This window comes from Sylvia atricapilla, chromosome 11 (genome assembly GCF_009819655.1).
Source record: "Sylvia atricapilla isolate bSylAtr1 chromosome 11, bSylAtr1.pri, whole genome shotgun sequence".
Taxonomy (NCBI): Eukaryota; Metazoa; Chordata; class Aves; order Passeriformes; family Sylviidae; genus Sylvia; species Sylvia atricapilla.
Window position 1 is genome coordinate 16,718,363 of NC_089150.1, and position 27,844 is coordinate 16,746,206.

Consider the following 27,844-nt stretch of genomic DNA (forward strand, 5'->3'; position numbering starts at 1 on the left):
AGCTCTTCCTGCAGCAACATTCCCAGGGAGCAGCCACCAGCCCTCAGGAGGGGTATTTAGTTGTTTGTGTGGTGGTTTTTTTGAGAAATTTGAGTAGAGGAGGTTGCCTCTCTGAGACAGTGTTGAAAAGCAGCCATCAATAGAGGAATGGCAATGAGTGCTCAGGGAAACCCATAGTTGCTCCAGGGACTGTGAGTCAGAAAGAGGGGCCCTCATTTTTCATGGATCGCAGCAGGAAGATGTGGTGATTGTTCTGTTTGTCTCACCCAGTTCCAAGTGTGATATGCAGCAGCTGTTTTGTAAGGTTTCATTTCCTTTGTCTCCTGCAGTCATCTTGTTTGTTTTTATTCCCTCTGTCTGGCTCTGCCTCTTCTCTCCTTTAAGAGACCGACTTCCCTCTAGCAGAGTTTACCCTTTCTGACCTTTGCATCTTTCAAGTGTTTCTGTTCCCTCCAGTACATTGAGAGGTTTTCTCTTTCCTCTGCTCTTAGCAGTTCAGCTCTGGCTCTGTACTCCTTTGCTTGCCCTCTGGGAATGGTGACAATGTGAAAGTGTGAAAGACCCTTGATCCATGAAGTCTAGGTCTTCTGGGAGCATCCCTGCCAACCTCCAGCTTGTGGTTTGTGAACAGAGAGAGGAATAAAAGGAATAATCTAGGAGAGACTGAAGGTCTTCCTACTGGGAAACCAGGGTGACCCAGCTGTGGGGTGGAGAGTCAAGGACTGGAGCCGAAGGTTGGTGTGTCACTGGCTTTCTGGGACCAAGGACAGGCAGAAGAGCTGTGCCTGTGTGTGGGCAGCTCAGTTCTGCCCTGCCATGGGCACAGGCTGGCCTCTGACCTCTGGAGCTGGCTGCTCTGGGAAGAGCTGGGTTGCAGTGGGTTGCTGGTTGGCTGTCACGTGAATCTTTTTTTGGGGAGTCCTTTGTTGCTGGTGTGGTTTGATTGATTGGTTTTGTGCTTGTGGGCTGGGATTAGGGCAAGCAGTTGCATTCTGTCACAGGGGAACCTGTTGTTTAGTAGCCTGAGGAATTCACACTTTTCTCTTGCCTTGTTTTCTAGTCTAGAAGAGCTGCAAATGCTGCCCTGTGGAGAACCCACGGACTGGTCAGGTCACTGAATCTCAGCACTGACACATCAGTAGGTGGCAACGAGGAACACGTGTGGAAGCCAAAAACCTCACCACAATGAGATGCCTCATCCATCCACTGCTCAGAAAGTTGTTGAGCCTCCCACCCCAGCGTGTGCTAGGGCCAGGGACTCCAAGTAAAGGTGCTGTCCTCAGTCCAAAGCAGTTGTTTGGGAGGAAGAGCTGCAGTGCAGGACCTGGACTCGTGACTGCCACTGATATGGTCAACTACTGGCAGAAGGTGTTTGAGACAAATGGGATCCCCGAAGCACAAGAATCCAGTCAATATATTGTGTCATTTGTCCTGGGAGCAAAAACAGTTAAGTAATAGGAAAAGAATAAGGTCTGTGTGTGCTTCTCATTTTTTTAGTTTGATTGAATCTCTTACCTTTTTATCTCATTTAGAGGGAGTAGAACAACCTATCCTCCCTTAGATGGCAGAGAAGGTGAGGAGTAGTGTATTGTTGCCAGTAGAACATTCAAGGGTCTCTTAAATGCTCTCTTTTGCAGATGCTGAAGTGTAACATAAACTTCCACCCTGACTTGCATGATAAAGTGATTCTTAATTTTAATTATTCTTGCAAACCCCAAGAAGTAGCAGAGGAACAGTTGTAAGGATGTGTTTCTAAACATGCAGATTGATTCTTCTGATTGCTCTCCAGCTGGTTTCCAGCAGTCCCAGGCAATTGTGTTTGTCAGCATCCTGTATCACCCTGCAGGATGCCCTTGACAGGGTGGCAGAGGACCCTCCTGTCACAGTACAGCCAGTCTGTAGCTGGACAAGATAAATCTGGCCATAATATAAATTCAGTTTGGCTCGCCTACTTCAGACGTATTCAAGTCCCCAGATAAGGTGATGATAGGATAGAAACAGAGACATCAGCCAGCCCCATTCAACCCTGGATGCACACCTATCACTGGCCAGAGATCTGGGCAGTGCAGACATCCCAACCAATTTGCTATCCAAGCCCAGGAAATTCAAAGCCCCTATAAAAAGAAGCTCTGAACAGTAAAACACACTGTTTGTCGATGACCGTGGGTGAGCTGTGTTGTTTCTCTGTCTCCAGCCAACGACCCCACGTAACACCTAGTGGTGTTACAGGTGGGCAGGTTTTAAAGTGACTTTGTCTTCAGTTTCAGAGTCTGGATTCCAAGAGCCTCCACACTCCACTAACAGCACTGCAGCAGGAGCAAATCCGGCAGCTGAGCCACAAGCGGCTGCAAAGGTAGGAGCATCCTCTTGTACCTGTTCCTTTGGAGAGCTCTCCTTCAGCCTAAAAGCAGCCAGGAGAACAGCAACAGAGGGATGACAGCTCGGATGTCAAGTAACTGTGCTGTGGTGGTCACTTATGGTGATTCAAGTGAGAGGCACAACTTGTCTACCTGCAAGACCACTGTCCAGTTGGTCAGGCCCCAGCCTGTACTGGTGCATTGGGTTATTCCTCCCCAGTTTATATGATTTTGTATGATTTCATATTATTCTTTGCTGAATTTTATGATGCTCCTGTCAGCTCATTTCTCCAGAGGTCTCTCTGAAAAGGTGCATACCCATCTGGTCTGTTAACTACTCCTCCCAATTAATTCTCTGTCACTGCAAGCATGCTAAGGGTGCTCTGTCCCTTCACCCAGATCCTTAAGGTGTTACAGGATATTGATCCTGGGGTACTCTGTTAGGAATCATCCTTCAGCTAGCCTTGTGCTGCTGAAATAAACCTTCCAAGCCTGAAAGTTCAGTCAGTTTCCAGCCCACCTCATCTATCCAGTCTGTACTGCATCAGCTTGTGTATGAGGATGTGAGAGACAGTGTCAGAAGCCTAGGGAAAATCGAGACGTGGTTTTGTTGCACCAAACTGGTCATTGTGTCATGGGTGACTATCAGCTCACTCAGGAATGATTTCTGAGGAGCAGCTTCCTGCACTTGGATGATTGGACACAGCCTCGAGAACTCTTTGGTCCATCTCTTTTCCCAGTATCAAGGTGAGGCTGACTGACCTGTAGTTCCCAGTTCCAGTGCTTGATAACAAACTGGGCTGTGGGAAGGAGCTCCCTCAGCAAGCACATGCTCACTGCTGCTGCATTGCTGGCCCTGGGCAGGGGCTGTGGTTAGCAGTGAGGTAGGCATGGCATGACAGCCCCTCTGCTCTCCCAGGGCACTCCCAAAGCATTCACGCTCCCTTTGCCTGCTGCAGGATGCCCGTGCAGTATGTGCTTGGAGAGTGGGACTTCCAGGACCTGACCCTGAAGATGAGACCCCCAGTGTTTATTCCACGGCCTGAAACAGAGGTATGAATGTGGGGAGTGTGCTGGGGGAGGGCTTGGGGGTGTGAGTTACACAATACAATCAGGGCATTGCTGTGAAAGCATCTTACATATTGTGAGGCAGCAGTGATGAGGAAATCAGATCACTTCTTTTAGAATGGGAGTGATTCAAAGCTTGTGATCTGGAACTGATGCTGGTAACCTTGGCCTCCTGCCTTAGAGGGAGGGATGTTGCAAGCTGATGTATTCCTTAATTACATAGATATCAACTGCCATTGGTGGAAGGATATGGCTTTGCTTTCCTTATTTCTGCTATAGTAAGGACTCCTAAGATGTTCAAAACATCTACTGCTATATTTCAGTGGCTTAGTGCATACAGGAATCTAATGATTGTCCAGAGGTTGGCAGCAGAACGCTGCAGTAGTAGGAAAACAGTAATGGAATCCAGAGAGCCTGAGTGTCCACGTGCTGGCTGGTAGGAAGTGGCACCTACCATCTGTCTCATGGCTCCATGGTGGTTTCTGGAGAAATACAGGAAACTGAAAGGTAAGGTCTGACTGGGCTGGAATTAAATGTGACTGTCAGTCATCAGAAGGCAAAGGACATGACCAAGTTAAAACTCTGTGCTCCTCAGCATTCTTACTGCTATGGAAGAGCTTAAGATATACATGGTGACACTTGGCCTGACAGTAGCCTAGCTTTCACTTTCAGCACATGGACAATCTGAGCAATAAAACTTTTTGTTTACTAGCCCTCAGGAGGGTTTAGGATTTAGGACCAAAAAAAGGTGGGTTTTTTGTTTGTTTTTATTTTGGATTAGTTTGGGTTTTTTTACCTTCTGAGAATTTTTCTTTTGGAGCCTGTGTTAACTTTTTGGAGATGAATTCTTATCCATTTCTAAGTCCCAGAAGCTTAAACCTGTTTCAGTCTAGTAGTCATTTCTTCAACTGTTTGCCTGTTGTAATGTGCAAAAGTTAAACAAAAATTTAAGGACAAAGACAACCTGTACTTCTGTTGTGGCCTTTGAGTAAAAGGGTGCTACTGAAATCCATGAGGGGGTTCCAGAGCATTTAGCTACAGCACAGATACCCTCTCAAGTCAGAGAGGATGAACAGTAAAACCAGAGTCTTGGTTTGCTTTGGGGCATCAGCAGCACCTCATGGAGAATCTGCTGGGCCCTAAATCATAATGCTGACACTTGTGTCCAGAGAATTTGGGAGCTCTCTGCTTGGTATGGGTTGATCAGTCTGTGGTGATTGAGTTTGGAGATGGAGCTCTGAGGAATAATTTTGCCAGTTGGAGCCAGCAATGGTTGGCTTTGTTATTGTCAACAGTATCTCTGCTCTGGGTGATCCAAGAGGGTATTTCCAACCCTCAAATCCCAATTAGTTTGTGGATGCAATGGGAGCATTAAAATCAGAGAGAACTTGTATGTTCTGCAAGTCAAAATATCTGCTGGTGAGGCTTCCTCTGGAGCTGTGCTCTGGTTTGTCCCCATGCAGTGCCAGGCTCACAACAAAGGCCTGTTGTGTGGAGTGGAAGCTGGGCTGGCCAGTGCTTGAGAATGTTGTTAATTGAGCCCACATGCCTGATTTTGGTAAAAGCATCTGTGCTGGTCCAAACTGGAGTGCATTTGAAACCACTTAACATACCCTGGTGCAAAAATGGAGTGTAAACAGCTTAACCCAAACCTTGTCTCTGGCAAAACTTCATTTGTTGTGTTACTTAACTTAATAAGAAGGCACATTTTTAGCACATTTATTACAGAAAACCAGAAGTTTATAATACTGATTCAGGAATGGAGCTCTGTGGGCAATGGAGAGTTTGCTTATGATGTGCTGGGGAGGTTCCTGTGACAGGAGACCCACAGGGACAAAATCCAGCTATTCAGCAGCACCTGGCAGGACCTGGCTGTAGACTGGTGCTGCTTCCAGGAGCTGTGTCCTGTGTGTAAGCTGTGCACAAAGTGGTGTCCACATCCTTTCCTTCTGCTGGAAGGAAGGGTTGGTAATCTCTGACTCTGTGTGATGTGTCTGGGTTGGGCTTTGTCTATGTTTTGTTTGATCAAAGTAATTTTCCTCAGCCTTCACTGGACTTGAAAACTGCAATGTAAATACCTGCTTTCACAAGTGTTGAAGTTCATTGCATCTGTTGATTTCCTTTTGTTTAGAATTTGTCTGCAGTGTTCTTAAAACCAGTCATGCTGAAACTTCTCACAAGATAATTTCTGTAAATAATCCTTGTTCTTTAGGAAGTAGTTAATTGTTATCCCAGGTTCAAGTTTATCTGTGACTGCACACACAAGCCATGTGTCTTGTTTTCAGCTGAGAAAATGTGACTCCCTAAACGGACTCATTAGCACAGATACACAGAGAGCTTCAAAATTTTCTTCCTAATTTTCTGTATGTAGCTTCTGCAGGTGCTCCTGTGTGTTGATTCGAGTCTGAGAAGAAGGGGAGCCATGTTTATGACACACATGTTATTGTCTGGTTGCAACAGAAGGGTTATGACTCTTGCTCCCAGTGCCTTGGGAATGGCATGAAATTAAACACAGCATGACCCAAACCACAAGCATTGTTTCAGGCCTTGGGAAAAGAGACACATGCAGAGAGAGAAGCTCCCTTGTCTGCTTCATTCTGTCTTGTGTGAAATTTGCCCCCATATCATCTATTCAGTTCTCTTTGGTAGCTGAGCCCTCTCCTGTTCTCTCCCTCTGGGAATGTTTTTGCAGCACATGTGGCTTCATTCTTCTGTTTCATGGGAATCTGGCTGGGGAGGGGACAGGCAGCCAAAAGCAGGGAAAGAGCAGGTCTTGTTCCAGCTCTGGCCTGCTGGGAGGAAAGCTTTGGACTGCCTGCTGCGAGTGTGGAGAGGGTTTGTGAGGGCCTTTGGAACTTGGCATCCTCCCAGATTTCCTGCGGTGGCACCAGAACCAGGCTTCTGCACTGGGGAAACTTTGGACCAAAGTTACGGGTTTTGCACAGTGAATTATCTTTGTTAGGTGATTACTGTAATGTCAAGGCATCCCTGTCTCAACACTGTTCCCTCACTATTAATGGTGAAGAAAGACTTCTTCCCAAAGCAAGTATTTTTTTTAACTTCTAAAATTTTGAAAGGCCTTGCTTTTGGAGAAACAGGACAAAGAGGAGGAGAATTCAGCCAGCCATGAACATGTCATTCCTTTCCTGTGCGGTGCCTGCAGGCCCTGCGATGCTCACCGTGGCTCCTTGGGGGCGGTTTTGGCTCGGTCGTGCCCCGAGGGCGGGCTGTGCGGTACGCAGCACACCGCCTGCCACCCCCAGAGGGCGCTCCAGCCTCACGCTCACCCGCCTCCCGGCGGGTCGGTTTGCTACCCGTTATCCCGGGATTTCCGGGGGTTCTGAGAACCCTGAATTGTCCGGTGGGAACAAAAATGGCCATCTTTTGTGCCTCGCGCCTATTGATCCGGGTTCCTGTAGCAAAATGGCAAGAGAAAAGGTGGGTGTGGAAGGGTCCCTTCTCTTGACAGTCAGCAGTTAAGGACTGTTCTTAGCCAAAGCTGGATTTGGGGCCCTCCTGCTTCATAATTGCTAATGGATCTGGCCCCCACTGATTTGTTTAATCCTCTTTGGAGTCTGTCTGTGTCTAACCTCCCTGGCATCATGTGACAGCAAATCATGTATTGTGTGTGGGAAAAGTGTATTCTTTGCTTCCGATGCTGCCTGCTCATTTGAGCATAAAGGAAAACCTCTGGGTTTTGCTGTATAACAAATCATTCACTACAGCATTTTTCATTTTTAGTTGTCTCCGTCTATTCTTTTTCTACCTGTGATTTTTAAGCTCTTTTGCTTGTTTTCCAAATTAGATTTCACATGGTAGCATGCTTGAAACTGGAAGTCAATGCTGTTTGCTTGCACCTGCCTGTGGAATGGCATTCATTGTGTGAGGTGTTCTGTGAAAGCACTTAAGTCAAAGATTGGCTCAGAGAAACTTTTCAGGAAGTTTAACTTCGAGATAAACATAATCATTAACCTTTTAAGAAGGTCCAGCACACAGGGAAGGGAGAATTTTCCCTTCCTGACCTGTATATGCAAATAAACAGATTGCAAGGTGGGCCTTTTCTCTCTCCAGTCTTTTATGTCAAAGCAGTTTTCTGTTCCAATCAGTGCTGAAAGGAAGCCTTTGATGCAGAAATGTCCTTTCATTTCCCTAATTTCTTTACCACAAATGGATACTTCTTGGAAAGATCTAAAGGTCACACTGTCTAGTGGGTACAGCCATTAATCAAGAGTCAGGAGATTGGCTTTTTTTCATAGTTTTGCCTCTGAGCAGTTGTCCCTTCAAAGGAAGGCTGCTTCCCCTTTCTGTGTAATGGGCTTTCCTGTTTGGGAGATGAGAAGGCTAATAGTGCTCTGTCTTGACATAGATTAAGGTCCTTTCTTGAAATATGTGTAGACTTGTATAAGGCATATTAAACATAAATGCAGTAGAGCATTATTTAATAAATCAAAAATTATCTGCTATCTGTCAAAACAGAGCTGTAAGCAAATGTGCTAAAGATGGAGCATTGCTGTTGTGGCCTCACAGATGAGATTTTGCCCATATGATAGGCAATACTTCATCAGTGTGTTGGAGGAGAGCAATATTTTCTGCAGGTGGGCTGTGGCACAGAGGCTGGGGAATGGTAAGCAGGAAGGGAGCCTGCTCTTGCTGCAGAGCAATTTGGATTGCCCTTTGAGCTAGGCACAAGTGTTTAATAGCATCACGTAGAGAGAGACAAATAGAGCAGCCTGTGCCTTGTGGCTGAGGCACTTGTGCTGCCAGAAGGGCTTGGAGAAAGATTTGAGATCCTCAATATCTTAGGGATACTGGCTGACCAGGAGCGCCCACTTTTTGCTGCCCAGTGGGCTGATGGGATCCTTGCATGTGGGACAGGGGAGTGCCACGTGCACATAGCAGCATTAAATCATGAGTATTGCAGTAGTGGAATAGCTGCAGAACTATTGTGTCCAGTTATGTTACTGACTGCTTGAGGATGAAGGGGAAAATTAGATTTGGAGAAAAAGCAGCCTGTGGATTAATGGGTTGAAAAGGTCTGCCTTGTTGTTGAAGACTGTCTAGCTCATCAAAGACAAGCTTAAGGGGTAAATTATCTGGCACAGACAGCAGAAATTTGAAAACTGAAGTCTCTCTAGTTTCACAAACAAGTGTGTAATAGGCACTATAAATGCAGGCCAGAAGAAAAGGTGCACATCTCAACAGGGAGTGTAACTAAATGCCGAAACAGTGTAGCAAGAGTCTGTTGCTGGCCACTTGAAAATCAGGACAGAATGTTTTCCCCGGACAGGTTTCTTGTTCAAAAGGAAATGATGGAAGAAACAGAGTTGTTTCTGGTTGACTGGCCAAGATGAACCGTGGTGGTAGTTTTTGCTGGCTTCCTATACAAGAAAATAAGACTCTGCTAGTGGAGAGAATTCCAAATTGCTGATTTTCAGGACAGACTGAAAAATGGAAATTTAAAGCTAAAATTTGTGCCGAAGGCAGGGAAAGCAGCAGCTGTTCTTTTAAGTCATGCACAAACCTGTCCTCCAGGTTAACTTATATGGACTTTTCTAATATGTTCTCAACAGATCTCTCTGTTTAAATGCCTGTATTTTGGGGAGCGGGAGGGGGGCGGGGGTAATCCACCTGTTATAATTGAAAGAGCCTCCTGTTTCCAAGTGTTTCCACTGAGTCCTGTAGCTCACCAGCGGTGAAAACAGGATGTAGGACTAGAACTGGAGAAAAACAAGCTCTAAAATGACTGTGACAGATGAGACTCAAGGAGATTCCCACATATGGGAGAAAAAATCCATTTCCTCCCCCAAGCTCTTTTCAAACATCCAAGTTACTAGAGCTATGGATTAGGAAGCTAGAGTAGTGCATCTGTCCAGATGCTGCGTCTGGCAGTGATCAATACCTGTATCTGCAGAGAAAGAAAATACCTTTCTTCTGGAGAGTAGTGTCTGGCTAGAGCTTTGTGCTGAACACCTGAGGTATGGCCAGTGCACAGTGACTTGGATCCACTCTTGCCCTCGGGCATGGCTAAATTTAGACATGACAGCTGTGATAGTTTCTCTTGGGCATGAGCACATATGGGTTGCTGCCTGTTAGTAAAGTCACTTCTGGGTGTTGTCACAGCCTCTGCTCCAACAGATGAAGCAGCACGTGGCATGTGCCCTGATACCAGGAGCTGCTGCTGTGTGGCCACAGCCAGACCCCTTCCTCAGTATTAGTTATGCTTTTACATGCTTGCCTGTCATTGCTAATGCCTAATGCCACCCTTTCTTTCAGGATCAGTGGCTCATTTGGAGTCATTCAGGTGCTTTGATTCCCATACATTTATAGTGGAAGTTCCATGGGTTTGATCCCCACGTGGGCCATTCACTTAAGAGCTGGACTCAGTGATCCATGTGGCTCCCTTCCAGCTCAGAATATTCTGTGATTTTTCTCTTTCCTGCTATGGTGCCAGGCAGAAGAGCCCAGGACAAAACCCCTGCCCGCCCATGAAGCAGTGGGCTGGTTTGGTGGCTTAGTTTTGGAAGGGGGATATGTGGTAGGGATCTTCTAGGGCCATTGCCATGGAGTTGGGTTTCCAGCTTGGCTTCCTGGTGTTTGTCATGTGCTGATTGGCAGCCAAGTGGGCAAACAAGATGGGAGAGGTGATTGGGTTAATAGCGGATCAGGTTCTATGGAAAGTCCTGGGTTCTGAGAACAGAAGTTTCTAGAAAGCACACAAATAAATGAAACATATCCAGAAAGTGTGTGAGAGCAGAGAGAAAATTACCAGGGTTTCCCGGGGGTTTTTTGCTTTCCTGCTCCACTTGACTCACCTGGGAATTTAGTCTCCTGCTACCCTGGCTCTTAGCCCTGGAACCTTGTCTTCCCTGCTTTCTTCCTGGGGTGTGGAAAAAGGGTGCTTGTAGAGAATGCTGTAAGAGTTTGTGACTTCCACCCTTGCCTTTTCTGTTCCTCACTTCCTCTTGTTTTATTTAGTTTGTCCTTTTTGATGACAGAAACAAATGATGGGTCATTCCTGGGTGCTGTAGCAGAGGACCCCCTCAGCTCTGTCCCTGTGCTCAGCTCTGCAGCCACCTTTGAGCCCAGGAATCTCTGCTGCCTGCTCCCTGTCTCGGGGCTGGAGCCCAGCCTGTGCTGGTTCTGCCTGGGCTGCAGCTGTGCAGCCTCAGTGGTTTGGGTGCTGGCAGTCCCTGGCCTCACACTGCTTTGTGCAGCTGAGTTCCCAGAAATGCACTGAGCCCAGAGCCCTGGCCACAGGGCAGAGGTGACACCAAGAGCCTGTGAGAGCAGAGAGGGTGCTGGGGGGCCTTGGGGAGCCACACTTGTGAGTGGAAAGGTAAGGCAGAGGCTCAGGGGAGGCTGGAGGTGTTCACTAAGTTTTTTTTGTCGCACTCAAAAGAGAAGATTGGGAGGGTGGAACCCGAATAAATGACAGTGTGAACTTAGGGTGAATCTGGCAGTAAAGCAAGATTTCCTGGAATCACAAGGTGAGAACAGCCTATGAGTGGTTTGGCTAAGAGACAAAAGCTTGAGAGCCCCTTCAGTGCTGGAAATTATGTTGCAAATAGTTGTGTCCCCTGTACATGCAAGCACAAGGTAATCACAGAACAACAAAACAGCTGAGTTTGGAAGGGACCTCTGCAGACCATCCAGTCCAACCCCCATGGCAAGGCAGGGTCACATGGAACAGGTGTCACAGGAGTGTGTCCAGATGGGGTTGGAATATCTCCAAGGAGGAAACTTCATGCCCTCCCTGGACAGCTGTTCCAGTGCTCTGTCACCATCAATGTAAAGAAGTCTTTTCCTCATGTTGAGGTGAAACTTTTTGTGTTTTAGTTTATCGTCATACATAAGATTTGCTTCAAGGAAAAGCAGAGGTTACTGAATCCACTTTTCCATGTGACTTCTGTCTCTTCCTCCTGGCTGTTTGACTGTCTCTGCTCAGCCATGTATGGAATGAAATGTGTGGTCTGTCCCTGCATGCAGGTGTCAACAGCTCCATTATGGGGCTGCCCAAAGCGTGTAGGGGACCTTCCTTCCCTTCCACCTTGCTGCTATTGCTAGCAAAAGCAGGCAGAGGATTTTAGAGTCTTTCTGGTTCTGTTTGCCATTCAGTCTCTTCACTCTTTCCAAAACTGACTTTTGCTGCAGGAAGGACTGTTTGTCCGTTCTTGCTCAGACTAGAGGAGAAAAATTCATCAAAATTCAAAATGTTCCATTCCCCATTCTGACACAATTATCACACTGATATGCACATGTTTATACACCAGGCTCCAGGGTGAAAGTAATTCTGCCAGTACCTGTAGCACTGGCAGAATTAGCAGATTTTTTTGTTGTTGTAGATTGGGTTGTAACTGACAATAATGACTCATACTGTAAGCAATACTTTGAATGTTAATAACTCTATAATTGAGGGTTCATTCTACCCAGTGATTGGCATGCTGTGGGCAAATATGGAATTGGGTCACAAAGTGTTTTATTTTATTTCCCAGTGGAATTTTTGTAATTTCATATCTCAGCCTTCAAAGCTGGTGATCAAACTGATGGTTAAAATGGCTTTTGGTAATGTTGGCATTATATTAGCAGGCGTTTGTACTCTGAATATGTTCGGCCTTCTGCCAGTTGCTGTTGTCTCAGTCCCAGTTCCTCTGGGCCAGTCCCAGGCACCTCTTTTTAGCACCATCAGCCTCTTTGTTGCTTTTCCCCAGCTGTGCTTCCGGTTGGATTCTTGTGCAAAGGCTGGGAATGTCTGACTTGCAGGGTATTTTGTAGTCTTTGTGTGAACACTGTAATGCTCAGCCAGAAATACTTTATCTCCCAAGATGAGATTTGAAAAGGGGTGCAGCTGTGTTCTGCAAAGTGCTGTAATTTATCAATTTATCAGTTTCCAGTGGTGATATTTTGGAGGTGATGGTGTGATTGGAGAAGCACAGATTTTGGCTGGATCATTTGCTAGAAGGTGAAAAATACTCAGAAGAATCTGACTAATACAGTTTCAAAACAATTTTTGATAATTTAATCATTCCTGAAACCTAGTGACAATGGAGCGGGATGACTGGACATACTCTGTGTCATGGTTTCTGGATTTTCCTGATTTGTTTGCCAGTTAGAATACATCATCTTTGCTTGTCAATCAGGTTGAAAAGAATTATTCAGCCTTTTATGGTAGTGAGGTACTAATGTCTGGCAAATGACACCATTCCTTTAGGTAGTCCCATTATTTTTTATGTCTTTTGTACTATTATGGTAAATGTGTATTATGAGAAAACCAGTCTTTGCCTCGGTAAGAATGTAATGAAATGACCGAGACAATGAGGTAAGGCAGTCAGAAAGCAGGATACAAAGCCTAAGTGATATCAACAGCTCATTTTATTTGTATTTTATGTGGTAAAACCTGAAATCAGTCATGTTTAAATGGGAGCTTTGGCAAGCACACTAAAATGCTTTCACTGTGGAATGTGTAAAGTAGGCATTCCATTAAAATCCATCAAGCTTGAAATTACTAATGATAAACCTTAAGAAAGTTAATAAATGGTTTAGAATAGCTCTAGTGTATGGCTGTCACATTTGGAGATTTGTAATCGGTAACTTTTACTACTCTGGGAACAGATAGTTCTGAGTTACTGTGGAGATTTCCAGGAAATGTTTGTAAGCGTCCAGAAATAGCTGGTATTTAAAGAAGTGATTTAATAGCCAAGTAGAATTTTTTGTGTGCCTTTCTTCTGTGGTCTTGGAATCCTCAGCACCTCACCTGCTTCGCCAAAGCAGCTGTGGTTGCAATCTCTGTCTGTCTGCAGTGCCTGAGTGTTTTCAGGCTGATTCATCTGGAGCTGTTTGAATGGCCAAAGCCACTTCTCACAGAAGTGGGTAGATAAAGTGTTTATTTTTCCCTTTTGCTGTCTGAGTCCTCTAATAGTTTCCTCCAAGTTGGGAGCCTGTGAGACTGTTTTCATCCATGATTGTCTGGGAAAGGAATCTCAGAGAAGCAGTAAGGAATTTGTGATTTTGGAGGCTGTTAGCAAAACTCCTCTATGAGGGCAATGCCAGTAATGACACGGTGACCAGGGCAGCACACCGTGATGTGACTCCTCATCCCTGGCTGAATATATTTCCATATCAGTTCCCAAACTCGCCAGTTTCCAGGGATGGCTCATCAACGCTCATTTACCTGGTGGCTTCATTTTTATACCTGTTTGCATCTCCCTTCCCACTTACTGCACATATGCAGTGGCCAGTCCTGAAGGATGGCCAGCAGCTATGAATCTCTGCAGAAATACTGCAGCTTTGCTCAAGGCATCTCTTATGCTGCTCCCCAGACTGGGTGAGAGATCCAAGGAAAGGCTTCTGCCCTTATGCACAAACCTGTCCAGTTCAGGCTCCTGATAAAAGCCATCGTAAAGTAAAAGAGAAACTGACCTGCCTGCCAGGGCTCATTCCTTTTATATATTCCAGCTTATGCCAGTTATTTTTTGTAATGTTTGTTAGACTTTCTGTATTTACGGGAGAGATCCAGGAGCAGCTCTCTCAAATGGAGAAGGCTAGCCATGCTGTGAACACCTAGGGCAGGAAGGGCTGTGTGTGCTGTTGTGCCCTGAAAGCACGAGGATGGGAGGGAGCTGAGAGCACCTACTTGAGCTGCTGATGCACTCAAGGTGTCCATAAGGTTTCCATCTTGTGATGGAGTCCAGTGAATAACAAAAGAACTTCATACTGCAGTCAGAGGGAGGCACATGTGTGCTTTCTCTTATATCTCATTTTCACAAACGTTAGAAATCTCTGAGACCTCTCCTGCTGTGTTGGATTTTATATAACATGGCAAAAGGATTTAAAAAATAAGAGTGATATGAGGGAGGAGGCAGAAATGGCAGAACTGCATACAGATCCAGGAGCATGGATGAAAATCTTTTCCATGTGACTTTATAGCAACAGAATGTAGTAGGAGTCCACAATCTGAAATCCATGCAGGGCGCTGCTCATTTGGATCATTTAGGCACTCATTGCTTTACTTTTCATCTGCTGGTTAGATTACTGGTTTAGATGCTGTTAGGAGCTGTGCAATTGCCTCCTGGTCACCTACCTACTAAGACTGTATAGAAATCTTGAGTTATGAAGCTTACAAATTCTGAAGGTCAAAATTTTGGAGTAAATGGTGTTGCAGAAGATAATGTGCTCCAGATATCTTGTTACTGTTTTTCCCAACAGTGCTAGAAGATTTCAGAGGATCTGTGGGAGATTGTATCCTGAGGATTTGGTTACTAATCAAAGCATCCTGTGGGGCAGATGGAGCTGAAGGGCCTTCTGGCCTGTCAGTTCCACTACTACCATCTGTGTTTTTAAAATTAGCAACGAAAATACATTTTATTTGGTACAGAGTCAAGATATTTAAACTTCAGTCCTCAGATCACAAAGGTGTGAGTCAAAACAGCTCCCTTTGTAATTCTGTTTGTTTGTTTTCTTAGGATCTTGTCTCTTTAGTTGTGGAGGAAGAATTTCAGAAAAGTGAGAATTCAGCTCTCTGTTTCCCAGTTCCTGTTCCTCATCCTGTGATCCTGGAAATCGGTTGTGGCTCTGGAGCAATTGCTCTGAGTCTGCTCTGTAAACTGCCACAGGTGAGCTCCCTTCAGTGCTCCTGGTGTAAGAGATCCCTGTGTTAGAGGACAGTCCCACTCTGCTCATCTTCACTGAGATGTCACAAACTTCTCTGACGGAACTTTGGCAGCTCAGTCTCTGACAGGCTCTGTAAGCTCCTAGTAGGTACAGGAGGGATATTTGGGAATTGGTCCCTCTCCCCATCTGTCTGCGGGAATAGCAGGGACATAATCAGAATGGAAAAAAGTGAATGTGCTCATTCTTGAGCAACTGCAGCTCACTAACAATCACCTTGCCTTGTAGCACTAGTGGGTGTTGGTTTAAGATACTAACCTGGCCTGAGGGACTGAGGCATGGTGACACACTCTATTAGTTGAATTTATGAGGCAGTCATCTCTAAAAACCACCTTGCTGTGAATCAAAAGATCTTGTCTCTAGGAAACTAAAGATTAAATGATACAGGAAAGGGATTACCATAGCAGTGTCAGTATGTGGGATTAATAATACAAGCAGATCTCACTGCCACAACTGCCAAACCATGTTTGTGTTTTGTAGTCTTTTGTTCCCTAGTAACAATCCACAGCTTCTGAACAGAATCTAAAGAGCAGGAAGGGGTCTGAGATCTGGGTTACCAAAGCCCTGCTTGCCCCTGATTCTTGTGGCCTGTAACATGTTTATGGAGATACTCTTGGTCAAGAAAATGAGAAATGAATCCAAGATCACATTGCATGTGGTCAAGGGAGAAGTATTCCCCTCTCCTCAGAACTGCAGACCAGCCAGTTCCTTCTCAGGAATGAGAATTGCTGTGGCCAGCCCCTCCTCTTGTAGAAGTATAAGCCCTGCTGTGTAAGAATTAGAGGCTGATGCCTCTAATGGAAGGGATGTTCCTCCTCCCAGTGACCTGAGAAGGTTAATATTTGAGCTTCATGACTTCAGAGAATAATTGCACTGATTTCCTGAGCTAGGAGAAGAGCTTCATGCTCTTTTCCTTGCTTGTTAACTTAAAGAGCTGTGTCAGTCTGTCTCTGTAGCTCATAACAGTCCTTTCCCAGCCCAAACTGCTGTGCCCAGGGAAATAAGGAGCCTTGACTGATTAGAATTAGTGGTAGCCACACTGACAGCTAAGTGGAGTTACACTCTGGGTAATCTCCTTAGTGTTTGAGGCAGGATTTGGCACTAAGGTACTGAGAAAACAGCAGCAACTTCTCATTTATGGTCTCAGCTGAGTCCTTCACCTTAAGGGTGAGCTTCATGTGTGTGGGTGGTGGCCTGGGAGCATGAAATTAATCCCCTCAGGAGTGATGGCAAATCACCCCATCATCTCCAAATGCAAAGTGGTTGCTTCAAGCATGTGTCCTCTCTGTAAATCCTTACCAACATCTGTGCTTAAATAAACATTGAGCAAAGCAAAACCAGGTTGGGCCTTGGCGTGTGGTTTTCTCAAGGTGGAACTGAAGGTCAAACAAATCTCTCTATGTGGAGCCCAGTCTCTTACCATTATGCTGGAGAACTCTCCCGTACTTGACACTCAGTTAAGTTACATGCAGTCAGTACAGGCAGGGAATCTGGTGTAAGGACTGCAGTGGAGTAACTGGGTAAAAGGTGTCTGCATAACAGATGGAAAAATGCCAGAATCTCTGTCCAAGTGGTTGTGTTAGTGTGGAGAGGGATCCTGTCTGTGCTAGGGAGGATAAATCCAACCACATGACCTTCCTGCAATCTGTCCCTGGCTGTGCTGCAGAGAGCCTTCAGTCACCTTAGTGCCTTACACACACCACTCGTGATCCCACCTGTGCCCTGCATGCAATCCTCAGGAGCTGTTCCTTTCAGCAGCCGAGAGTGAGCAGTCCCTTGTCAGTTTTGATCTTGCATGTTTGGCAGAGCATGTCTGCTCAGGAATCTTGATGTTACAACACCTGCTTGGTAGGGTTTGTTGTTTTCTTCTGTTCCAGAGCAGAGTCATAGCCGTGGATAAAGAGGCGGCTGCCGTGGATCTCACCAGGGAGAATGCACATAGGTACAAGATCACATATAAATAATTTTTCATAAATTGTTGTTTGAGAAAGACCAAGAGTCCTCAATACTTCTACATGGGGCTCATGTTTTTCACCACTGGAAACCAGAGAATGTTTAGTTGTTGAACTCCTAAAGTGTGTAACAATTCAGAAAAAAAATACATTAAACAGAGTGTATTTCTTTGGCTTGTGAATGTGCTTTGCAAAGACAGCAGCCTAAATACAGCAGTGGTACTCACATACTGATCATCAAGGGATTTCAGAGGGTTTTTTCGTAGCTACTCTTACCCCTCTTTGTGAACTCAGGAAGCTCAGGACTGAAGTAGGAATGTTTGTCACTTGTGAGGGTAAGGACAAGTGTATCCTGAGTCTTTCTCTCTCAATCATTATTTTTGTAGTTGTTTCTGTGCTTGCTCATCCAGAAGTGCTTGCACAGTTGTCTTGTCTTGGTTTGGAAAGACAGGTGTCTCTCAGGGAAAGCCAGAGCCTCCCTTGGAATGGAGAATGGAAACCCCCTCCCTCCAAATTATTATAATTTTGAAATTAAAGGGCTTTCAGGCAAAGATACAGGAATCGGAATAACAATTCTTTACTAGGAATATTAAAAATAAAAATGTAGTAGTACGAAAAAGCAAACAAACAAAAAAGAAAACACTGGCAGACTCAGACTACAGCCTGACCCCCTGTTGGTCAGGATGTTGGCAGCAGTCCCATTCAGTCCTCCTGCAGTGACAGATGTGGCTCTGTTGGAGCTGAGATGATCCTGGAGAAGGCTGTAGTTTTCCTCTGAAGGCCCAGTGGTGGTGAGATGGGTCTGCTCTCCCTCTGGGAATCCAGTGCAAACAGGCTGTGCTGGTGCTCTGAATCCCAGGTTTGATCCAGGTAGGAATGTTTGGCTCCTCCCCCTGGGTGGAGCCTCTCCCAGTGGGATGATGGAATTGTCTCAGCCCTGCAGTGAGCCTGGATGGCCCATGAACAGCAGATTCCCCCTGGAGGGAGGATGGGTCAAAGAACACTGCCCCAGCTGGTTTAACAGCTGCCCCATTGACAGAAGACACCCCCCTGCCCTGTGAGTGGTGAGGAATGGGCCATAGAAGAGATAAAGGAAACACCTCCCCAGCTGCTTTCAACAGATGGCAATAGAATACACACTGCTGGTCACATCTTGCACTGCAACCCAGGACAACAGTCAAGTAGCACTTTTCCTCTGATGTGCTGCTTGGTGTCCCTCAGCATCCACCCTGCAGTCTTGGTTTGCTTTGGTGGGAATGGTGCTGCTGGATCCCATGCAGTTCAGACCCCTGTGCTATGGCAGGATGGATGTTCAGAGCTGCTGGCTCAAACAAGCACCTTGTGCTGAAGTCAGAGAGATGTTTGTCCTTGTCCTTCCTAGTGGCTCAGTTTCCTCAGCTGGGTCTTTGTCAGGTTGTTCTGGACCATCACAACCACAGGGGACCTCAGAGCTGGAATCTCAGTATGCTTTGAGTCTGTAGGTTTTGTCAAATGAACCCCAGATTGCATCCATGTCCTCAGTAACTGCTGGGCCCTACGATTAATTAGAGCCATCTCAGAGAGAATTCCTGTTGCTATTTCTCATGGAGTCCAGTACAGCTATGAGTCTCAAGAGGTGCTCATTAACTGAGATTTCTGTCCACCCCACATATCCTTATTTTCCCAAGCTGCTGCCAGCACTGGGGGCAGCTACTTCTGGTGCTGGCTGCACTGGGCTGCATTTCTTCATTTCTTGCAAGTCCCAGCTTGTGTGTGAGTCGGAAGGGCTGAGTAGGAGCAAGCCCTTCCCAAACTGGCCACCTCACTATTACCCTTTGCCTGCTAGCCCAGTTACAGGGAATGGGGAGCAGAGGTTTCCTCCTCGTGTGTCAGTGTCAAACCAAATTCTGTTGCAATTTTTCATAGATATAATAAAAGCTGGCCAGATCTTTGTCTCCTTGATAAACTATAACTCTGGCCTCTGGGGGAAATTGTCTTGGTTATTAACATTGCTTGATGGCTCAAGAGTGGATGAGGGAGTATAAATGCCATGTCAGAGAGCTTCAAATATCCCCATGGATATTTTAATTGTGTCTTTGTGATCTTGTCCGTGGCATGGTGCCCTGTAGCTGTTGGCAGAGAAGCCAGCAGGATAAGCTGTGTTACTGCTTGACTGAACCCAGCTTAAATCCTGCCTCCTTTTCAGAGCTCCCTTATCCCAGCTGTGTTCTCTAGATGCTTATATGAGTTTTACTGGCTCAATCCCAGTGCCAGATCCACCTGAACACACGGCACACAGTGCAGGAATCCCTCCCTTTCCTGAGACTTGTGTATCCTGATAGGGCAGGACCACAGGCCCTCAGCAAAGGGAGTAGAACTCGGGTGTGAGGCCACTGTGGTGGGAGGAGAGAATATGCTGGAAAGGTCTTGGCAGTTGTGAATATATGTGTGTCAGATAAGAGATGATGCAATGTTGAAAGATCTGTTTGTAGAATGTACTGTTCATGAACACAAATACACCTCCTAATCTTTCTTCTTTCTATTGCATCTGGAATTTTACAGGCTGCAACTCCAAGAAAGGATTCACATCATCCACCAAGATGTTTCACACAGTAACTCTTTTCACTGTTATAATCCCCTTTGTCTTTTTCCCTTTGTGTCTTTGATGGGTGGAGGGAGGCATGTGAGACAGCCAAGGGACCACTCTGGGGTGAAGGGGGCAGAAGAGAGTTGAAGTTAAAAGAGAAAAAGGTCAGTAAGAAGTGAGCCAGTTGAGCTTTTCCTTGCAGAGATTTCCAGGGCAGATGATCAGCTGACAGAAGTCCCTGATTATATCAGAAAGTGAATTGTTCCTGGGTTTAGGTGTCCCAAGGCTGTACCTGAGCTGGGAGTCCAGCTGCTCCTTACTGTTGCTGGGGAGAGGCAAATATATAAAAAATGGAAATCGTTCCATGCTGACATGGGGGCTTTAGATAAACTTGTACATGCCTGTCTCTCCATTGATGTTAGAGGGAGCTCATATATTTAGCTTAGATTAAATGCCCAACCTTATTCACCTGAAATTAGGTTAGTTCAACCAGGAAAGGATCCTTTTCTTCCCCAGAGCCAGCCAAAACCAGTTAAAACTAATATTTGGTGGGGCCTATCCGGTTAGGCCAGTAGTGCTTAGCTGTTAGCAGCTGTGGAGCCAGGAGCTGCAGCACTGTGGGTTCATTAGCACATCTTTCTGACGCTTGTTTTTGACACTCTGCTATCTCTTAGAGCTGAAAGCCCTGTGCCATGAGGCTGCCTGAGGACAGTGCCACACTCACGTGGCTCCACGAGGTCTGATTCAGGGCTGGCCTCTGTCAGGCAGCAGCGGGAGTGTAGGGAGCTGCTCCTGGTCTGCAGAAGAGCATTGTTGTTTTTGCTGAGGGGCCCTGGCTCTGCAGCTCATTGGAGGTCCTGCTGCAGCTCTGTAAGAGGAAGGATGTTCTGGACAGCTAGTCTGAGCTCCCACTTAGGCCTTTGTGGGCTCTCTGAGTTCTGGTTGTTGCTTTAGATCCAGGTGGGCACAGAGCTCCAGGGCATTAAGCTCCTGTGCTTTTTAACATGTTTTGTTAAGTTAGCTCTTGATGTGAAAAAATGATACTTTGCCTGTGCTTTCCTTTGTATCACTCTTGCACTCCTGGAACAGGGAACAAGGCACGCTACTGCAGAAAGAAATAGGATAAAATTTTATTATCAGAAAGCAGGGCCAAACACATTTACATGTGCCTGGAGACAGTTTCCTGGACAGGGTCTTGGCGCTAAGCTTATAGGGAAGATGCTGTGATTCTTTTTATTTTCTAGGTTCTGCCAAACAGCTGCTGCTCTGGGGCCCCATAGATGTCATAGTCAGTAACCCCCCATATGTTTTCCATGAAGACATGGCTTCCTTGGATGCAGAAATCCTCTGGTAAGCAGACAAAGAGATTTTTCCTCTCCTGTTCCTTGAAGCAAGGTTTTCTGTCTGCTTCCTTGTACTGCACACAATTGCACACAAAATATGCAAATGTAATACACGCATGCAAAATACAGGTGTGTTTATTTGGGATATAATATTACAGGCTTGCCTACAGGCATGGGGCAACAGGGAACTGTTTTAAAGATTTATTAAAATGGAAAAAACGCAGAGTTTGAAATTAGCAAGTTCCCAATCCAAAACTGATTGTCATGCATGTGAGGAGAAAGTCCTGCCCCACCTCTGTGTGAGGTGTGCACCAGAGCAGGTTCTGACAGCTGAGCTTTCTGCATCCCAACTGACTCTGCTGGGTTAGCCACAGCCTGAAGTGGTATGTCACAATGGGACACAAAATAAAGATGCTTGACTCTAGTCAGAAGGCAGTAGATATCAGAAACTTTATTTACAATTTATTCAGCCCTTTTACAACATGCTGCGCTAAAAGGCACGTTATTGGTCGATAGGACTGACACTTCTCTTACTGGCTAAATAACAGAATAGCAAACAGCACCTGTTGTTATGGGAAAGGAATATTGTTTCCACAAGATTGTTTTAGAAAAAAGAAAACTGTTGAAGAGTTTCCCTTGAGAAGAACTAGCTCTTCTCAAGCTCAGAAAATATCAAGCCCACAGTGGTGTTTGGCACAAATCAGTCAATTGCTGTACAACACCCTCGCTCTTTGGCCAGCTTAGAGAGAACAGACCTATGTGTTGGAACTGTGAGATCCCAGCTACAGTTGGCTCCTAATTTTCAGAAATACTTCAGGGGATGTTTTCTGCTTGTGATAAATGTGGGGTTTCCCAGCCCAGTTGTAGCTGCCTTCTCCCTCCCTGTATTTCCCATAAAAGGGGTGAGTGCTGTCACCTGCTCTGGAGCACTGGAGTTTAGGAGTATCAGGTGCACCTTCCTTTCTGGGGTGATACATTCTCAAGGGCCTCAGGAGTTGCTGTGAAATGTCTTTTTCTTCCCACACTCCAGCTATGAGGATCATGATGCCTTGGATGGGGGAGATGATGGCATGAGAGTCATCAAAACAATTCTGGCTTTGGCTCCTTCTCTTCTGAAAGTTTCTGGGTAAGCACTACCCTCTTTTGAATTTCATGTCTTTCATCCATCCTCTTCTGTAAATTCTGTACTTCCCTATATGAAAACAAATCAGAAGGAAAAATAATTGCCAAATTGTCCCCTTATTTGCCGAGTTAATAATAGCCGTTTTTAAAATGTCACGTGTGTAAGCAAAATTAGCTTGAAATTGATTAATAAAGTGCTATGAGCCCTTTTCTTAGCTGTTGGTGCTATTTCCTGGTCATTAGTGAAGTGAGAATCTTTGAAAGTCAAAGCAGCAACAAAAAGAACATGAAAGAGACTTGCCAAGAAAGTGCAGAAAGCAGGGGAGCTTTCTAAGGTGAGTAACTGATGGAAGGAGAAGCAATGGAGAACTCTTTGAGGGTGGATGATGATTTCCACTTCCCTCCCACCCTTTAATTAGGGCAAACTTCTTTGTTGTACCAGTATACACAGTGCTGAATATCCCAGGAGAAAGAAGGTCAATCAGAGATAGTTTCTTAAATGTTAAATTTCTCCATGATTTATATTCAAGACTGATTGTTCCTATTCTCTGTCATGTGGGATCCATTTAGAAGGTCAGCGTGCTGATACCCAAAACTCTGAGTGTACTGTTCATGTGCCAGGGTATTCACACATCCTGGTGAATATTCCTGACATTTGGCCACCATAAAAGAGGTCGTTGAAAATCTGCTGGTTTGAGAGGAAGAATGGGAATATTGAGAGGCATAGTGCATGCAGAATTAATTCCTCACGCTTTGCATGGCCACAAGAGCAGAAGATGCTCCTCAGAATTTCCCAGCTTTAGAGACTGGTCCTGTGTTTGTTAACATTATTTCTTTTCCTTCTCTTTTTGCTCGTTTAATAAGGTGGAGCCCACATTGAGGAGTGGAAGTTTTTTGAGGTCAGAAATGAGATCCACACACAGCTTGTAGTTAGCCTGGTGAATTTATAGGGAGTATTCAGTGTGGGATGTTTTAAGAGCTCTCAAGAGAGCATTTGATGGGGTTTGGCCTGTGTCCTTTGCCTGCTAAATGTGTCTCTTGCTGTGTTCCTAGGCCGTAACCAGCCCCATCACTCCCCACGCCTGTGAGCTGGGGTGGTTCTGTTTTGTCACAGGAGGGGACATGGGGAATGAGCCAGTGTCATAAAGCCTGGAAATAGCCCTGCAGCATCCAGGCCTGGTCCTGGTGCCCTAACTGATGAAATTTGATCAGTTCTATGTAGGCCTGAATGCTGGTGTTTTTTTCATAACTGATTTATGGAGACATTTACTGTGGAAACATGTGTGTTCTGACTTCTACTTTAGGTCTCTCACTGCTTGTACACAGAGAGACTTCAGGCTGCCAGGCCAGTGCTCAGTGTTCCTGCATCATAAAAACTGCCTTCTGCCCTTAAATCTTTGGGGGGTTCAGAAACACATTGCTGGTGGTATCTCTGGGTGGGCTTCAGAAGGGCTCATTACATCTCGATACAAGGCTTTAACTGCTCACACAGTGTACCATGAGAATTCTCCCCAGGATCCTGCCCCAAAGGAGACAGCTGGGATCTGCATCTTACATGGACAGCTATGGTCTGGTTTAGGGTTGTTGGATTGCACTGTGTTTACTGACCTTTTCATTTCCTGCACTGGTCAGAGTCATACAGAAAGAAATATCTTCATTTTTATCAGTTTAGCAACCTAAATGGGCATCTCCCCAATTCTGCTCCCAAATGTGTCTTCTCAGAAGCGTGTTTCTGGAAGTTGATCCCAGGCATCCAGATATGGTGAAGCACTGGCTACAGGCACACCCATCCTTACTGCTCACCCTCCATGCCATTCACAAGGACTTTTGTGGCAAGTAAGTCTTTTGTTGCTTTTGCATTTTCAGAGGTTTTGTGTCCTTTTATCTTTGACAAAATTGGGGCTCCCTGGTAGTATCAGCCTTCTGATATCCTGAGACAGCGTGGCAAGTGTTTGAGTCAGAAATTCTAACACAGGTGAGTTTTCTGATGGGGTAACTAGCTCTGGTGGGGTTATTGTCATTGGAAAATTACTGCTTGTATAGGATGGAGGTAGAGGCATATTGTCCCTAGTGAGACTTAAAGCTCTGGTCTTTCTTTTTTCCCACAGGCCTAGGTTTCTGCACATCCAGAAACAGAGCAGCTGACAGCTGTGTCAGACATAACTCTCCTCGCAGGATGCTTTTTGCTCTTGAGCCCAGCTGAACAGCTTGTTGAAAACTCCTTCTGCCTTGTGAAAGGATCTCCATTCTCCAGAGTGTTGGACTCTCCATACAGTGACAGATCCCTTATTTTCTGACACAGACCTCATCCAGAGATGCAGAAATTCAGCTGAGCATGTGGAAGTGTTTCACCTTCCTCAGGGAACTGCATGAAACATTTTAGTCTGCTCTGCTAAAGTGACCTAATCATCTCAGGACCCAAGACAGAAGAGTTCACAGCTCTAGATTAAAAATACAACTTCTCAACGTGCCAGATCACCCATTTGGCCTAGAAAGAAATGAATTCTATTTTTTTAAATTGATCTTGAGATACATTTATGTAGAATGTGACCAGATAGGATGATAAGCCCAAACCCTGGCTCATACTGGCACTTGGATTTGCAAGTATAACAGGACATAACTGGTGTGCACATTTCAGATGCGGTTCTGCTCCGAGTTCCTGATGCTCCAATAGCAAATCAGCCTTTGTTTCCCACTCCTGCTGAGTGATTGTCCCTGAAGGATCAGTGCACATGTGACACCACCTAAATTTACAGCCCTTGACACTTGGTGGAGGCTGCCAGAAACAGTTAAAGCATTGTAATAAAGACAGTGCTTTAGGTCAGGGTCCTTAAAAGAATTTCACTGCAACTATTCAGAGATGCTGGCAGGCCTCAATAAACATCTGGCACCCACACACTGCTCTGATAGTAGTACAAATGCCTAAATTCCACATGAGGCATTTAATTGCAAGACTTTGCAGAGAAGGCCAGAGTCACTACCCCAGTTTTGCAGATGGAGGAGTTGAAAGACAGGAGGTGAAATGACCTGCACAAAATTTGACAAGCTGAGTTTGGAGTAGGACACAGTCAGCTGACAGGCGTGGGAACAGCTGAGGTCTGTCTCTTTGGGAAGGGTGACTCAGCCTGGGGCTGCCTGAAACAGCACCGAGGGGAGTCCCTCAGTGGGCAGTCAACATCATGTCAGTGTAAATAATGGCAGGGTTAAATCCAAGCTGCTGCTCACTGTTGCTGCTGGTTCCAGTGATGAAGGTTCCCTTCCAGACCATAGCTAGCCAGGGAAGGAAGGAAAGCAAGCCAAGGAAAGGGTCTGCTCTGCCCATCCAGATGGAAGCAGCTGCTGGGCCAGTGGAGGTGAGCACTCAGGAGGGGTGGGAGGGTCCAGACAGGGCCCTGCTGTGCTCAGGCCAACCTGGGGCTGCACAGCCAGACATCAGGCAGGACACGCAGCAGCAGACTGAGTCTCTTGGAAGGCTGCAGCAGGTTCAGAGGGTGTTGTATGAGCCCTGATACATCTGCTCCTTTTTCCCTCTGCCTCTTCTACACTCTTACTCCTCAACTGTGTCTTTCCTCCATCCCCTTAACTCCTGAACATTGGCCCTGCTTTCCCACAGACACCTGAGTTCTCTCTGATGAACCAGCACTTGGGTTCCAGCTGGAACCTTTCCCTACTCACAGCTCTGTTCACAGACTTGCCTTTCACCCACTGTACATCTCATACTACATGCATCCACCCCAGTAGTTTACAGTTTCCTGTAATTCTTTATTTGAATTTGTGAGTCTTCTCTGGCCTGCAGTACCTACCCTGATTAAACACAGTAGAGGAAATGTAGGGAAGGAGAGAACAAAAATAGGTCAGTTAAAGTGCAGTTGAGCATAGGTTTGGAAATACCATTTCAGGACAGCTGATTTCTGGTCTCCTAGAGCCATGAGTACAAAGTACAGTCAAAGGGGTTGTATTTTGTGTGGTTGTGCATTTTTTAAAAATAGTAATTGGGGATGTTTTTTAAGTTCAGCTTGTCAGACTCTGTTTCAAAATGAAATCTTAAAAAATTAGTTCTCAGATTTCTTCTGGGTGTTGGCAGGTGTTTGTGTATGAAACAGAGCATTATACACAGTCTGCTTCTACAGGAGGCCTTGAAAGCTGGATAGTCCATGGCTGATGGGAATGTTAAGCAAGAGCATGCTGCATTCTTTAGGGGGTGGGCTGGTCCCCTGCAGCAGGCTGGTGTTAGGTGGTCCTCTAGGAGTGCCAGTGGCTGGACTGCAGGAAGCAGTGTGCTTTTTCTTGGAAGCATCAGTCAATCCCTTGTCTGAGCGCTGTGCAGGACAAATCCGCTGTGATACAGACTGTTGGTCTAATCCAGTAGGACAAGTGTTAAATTCCTATATTTATCACTAAAACACTTGCATTTCTATGTATTTGTGTTGCATAGTGGTTCTGTATCTTGGAAAATCACATGGTGCTGCTGACCTTTTATGAAAAGGAAAAATTGCTGCTCCTCCCAGGAGGCTGGACGTTCTCGTTGGACTCACATCCGAGGGGATGTGTTGGTGTAGTACAGCGTGTTCCTCGGTGCTTTACACAGGGCTCCTTGTGGTACAGAAGCACTGCAAAGCTGTGTGGAAATTTTAAGGAGCCTGAGTGGAGCCCTGGGCTGTGTCTGTGCTCCCTGAGGGCAGGAGGCCGAGCTGACACTGGCAGAGCCCTGGGCATGTGAGCTCTGCAGAGGCAGAGCTGCTCCCTGGAGCCACAAAGGCTGAGGCTTCACATTCTGCATTATCCAGTATCTGACACATTGAATTTACTGGGTCTTGGGAACTGTGTCAAAATGGTGATTTGATTCCCGAGGTAATGCTGTCAGAGGGAGGCTATTTTGCTTTCAGGACCCTGAGGAGCACAGTTGTGTTTGTGCTCACATCTGTGTTTTGGGGGTTACCGGCCGTGTGGTATCTGCTGGGGTGATGTGGAGGCCCTTGAGCCTCGAAGGGAAACTTCTAGAGCAATGCCTTGGAAGAATCTACCATAGGCTTCAGGAAAGCCACATTGCCTAGGGTGTGGAAAAAGGTTCTCTCCAGGGTGCTCTGCAGCACTAGGTTAATCTACCTCAGTTTTGTTTTTCCCATGGGCCTTGCCCACCTCTATTGTTCATATGTGTCCTCAGTTGGAGAAGGTTTCTCCTTTCCCCGTTTCCTCACTGGCTGTGGTATCACTGATGGTCTGCCCCCACATCCCCTGTAGGTCACTGCCCTTTGCCCTGCCCTCATATCGCCCCTGTGCTTGCAGACCATTGATTCCTGACCCCGTACTTACCCCTGGGCACTCCTTTGATGTGGGTCTTTCTGTCCCTGGACCCTTCAGTGTGAATCTGCAAAATAAACTTTGCTGGCATTCTCTGCAGGAGACCCTTCCCATCTTTCCTCACTGAGCTGGGTGTGTGTGTGAACTTGTGTGACTGCTGTGTGCCCACCGAGCAGCTTCTTGAGAAAAGATGCTTTTTGGGGAAAGGTAGCAGCAACCACCGTCCATCACCACACTGCTGCAGAGTGACGCTGCCCTTCCCCGAGGAGGAGCCGCTTTGGCAGAGCCCTGCAGATGGAGCTGCGGCCCCAGTTTAGCTGTGTCCATGCTGGAGACACTCCTGCCTCAGCCCTCCTGCTCTGGGCAAGGTGCAGGCCCAAGGGGAGTGAGAGCAGGGGTCAGCAGGGCGCTGGAGTATAGGTGCAGCTGCACATGGGGCTTTAACCCCAGCTCCTGTGCTGGGGAGACAGA

The 27,844-nt window shown here is 46.1% G+C and overlaps 1 protein-coding gene across 1 annotated transcript; it reads left to right on the top strand.

Annotated features, from left to right (window-relative positions):
* Window positions 1-1,097: 1,097 nt before the first annotated feature.
* Window positions 1,098-27,468, top strand: HEMK1 (HemK methyltransferase family member 1). Its single transcript, XM_066326878.1, has 10 exons — window positions 1,098-1,446; window positions 2,262-2,353; window positions 3,317-3,410; window positions 14,885-15,034; window positions 16,967-17,031; window positions 19,583-19,632; window positions 20,852-20,957; window positions 21,981-22,076; window positions 23,795-23,908; window positions 24,181-27,468. The coding sequence occupies exons 1-10, from the start codon at window positions 1,186-1,188 to the stop codon at window positions 24,215-24,217; spliced, it is 1,065 nt and encodes a 354-aa protein (XP_066182975.1). The 5' UTR covers window positions 1,098-1,185; the 3' UTR covers window positions 24,218-27,468.
* The last annotated feature ends 376 nt before the right edge of the window (window positions 27,469-27,844 follow it).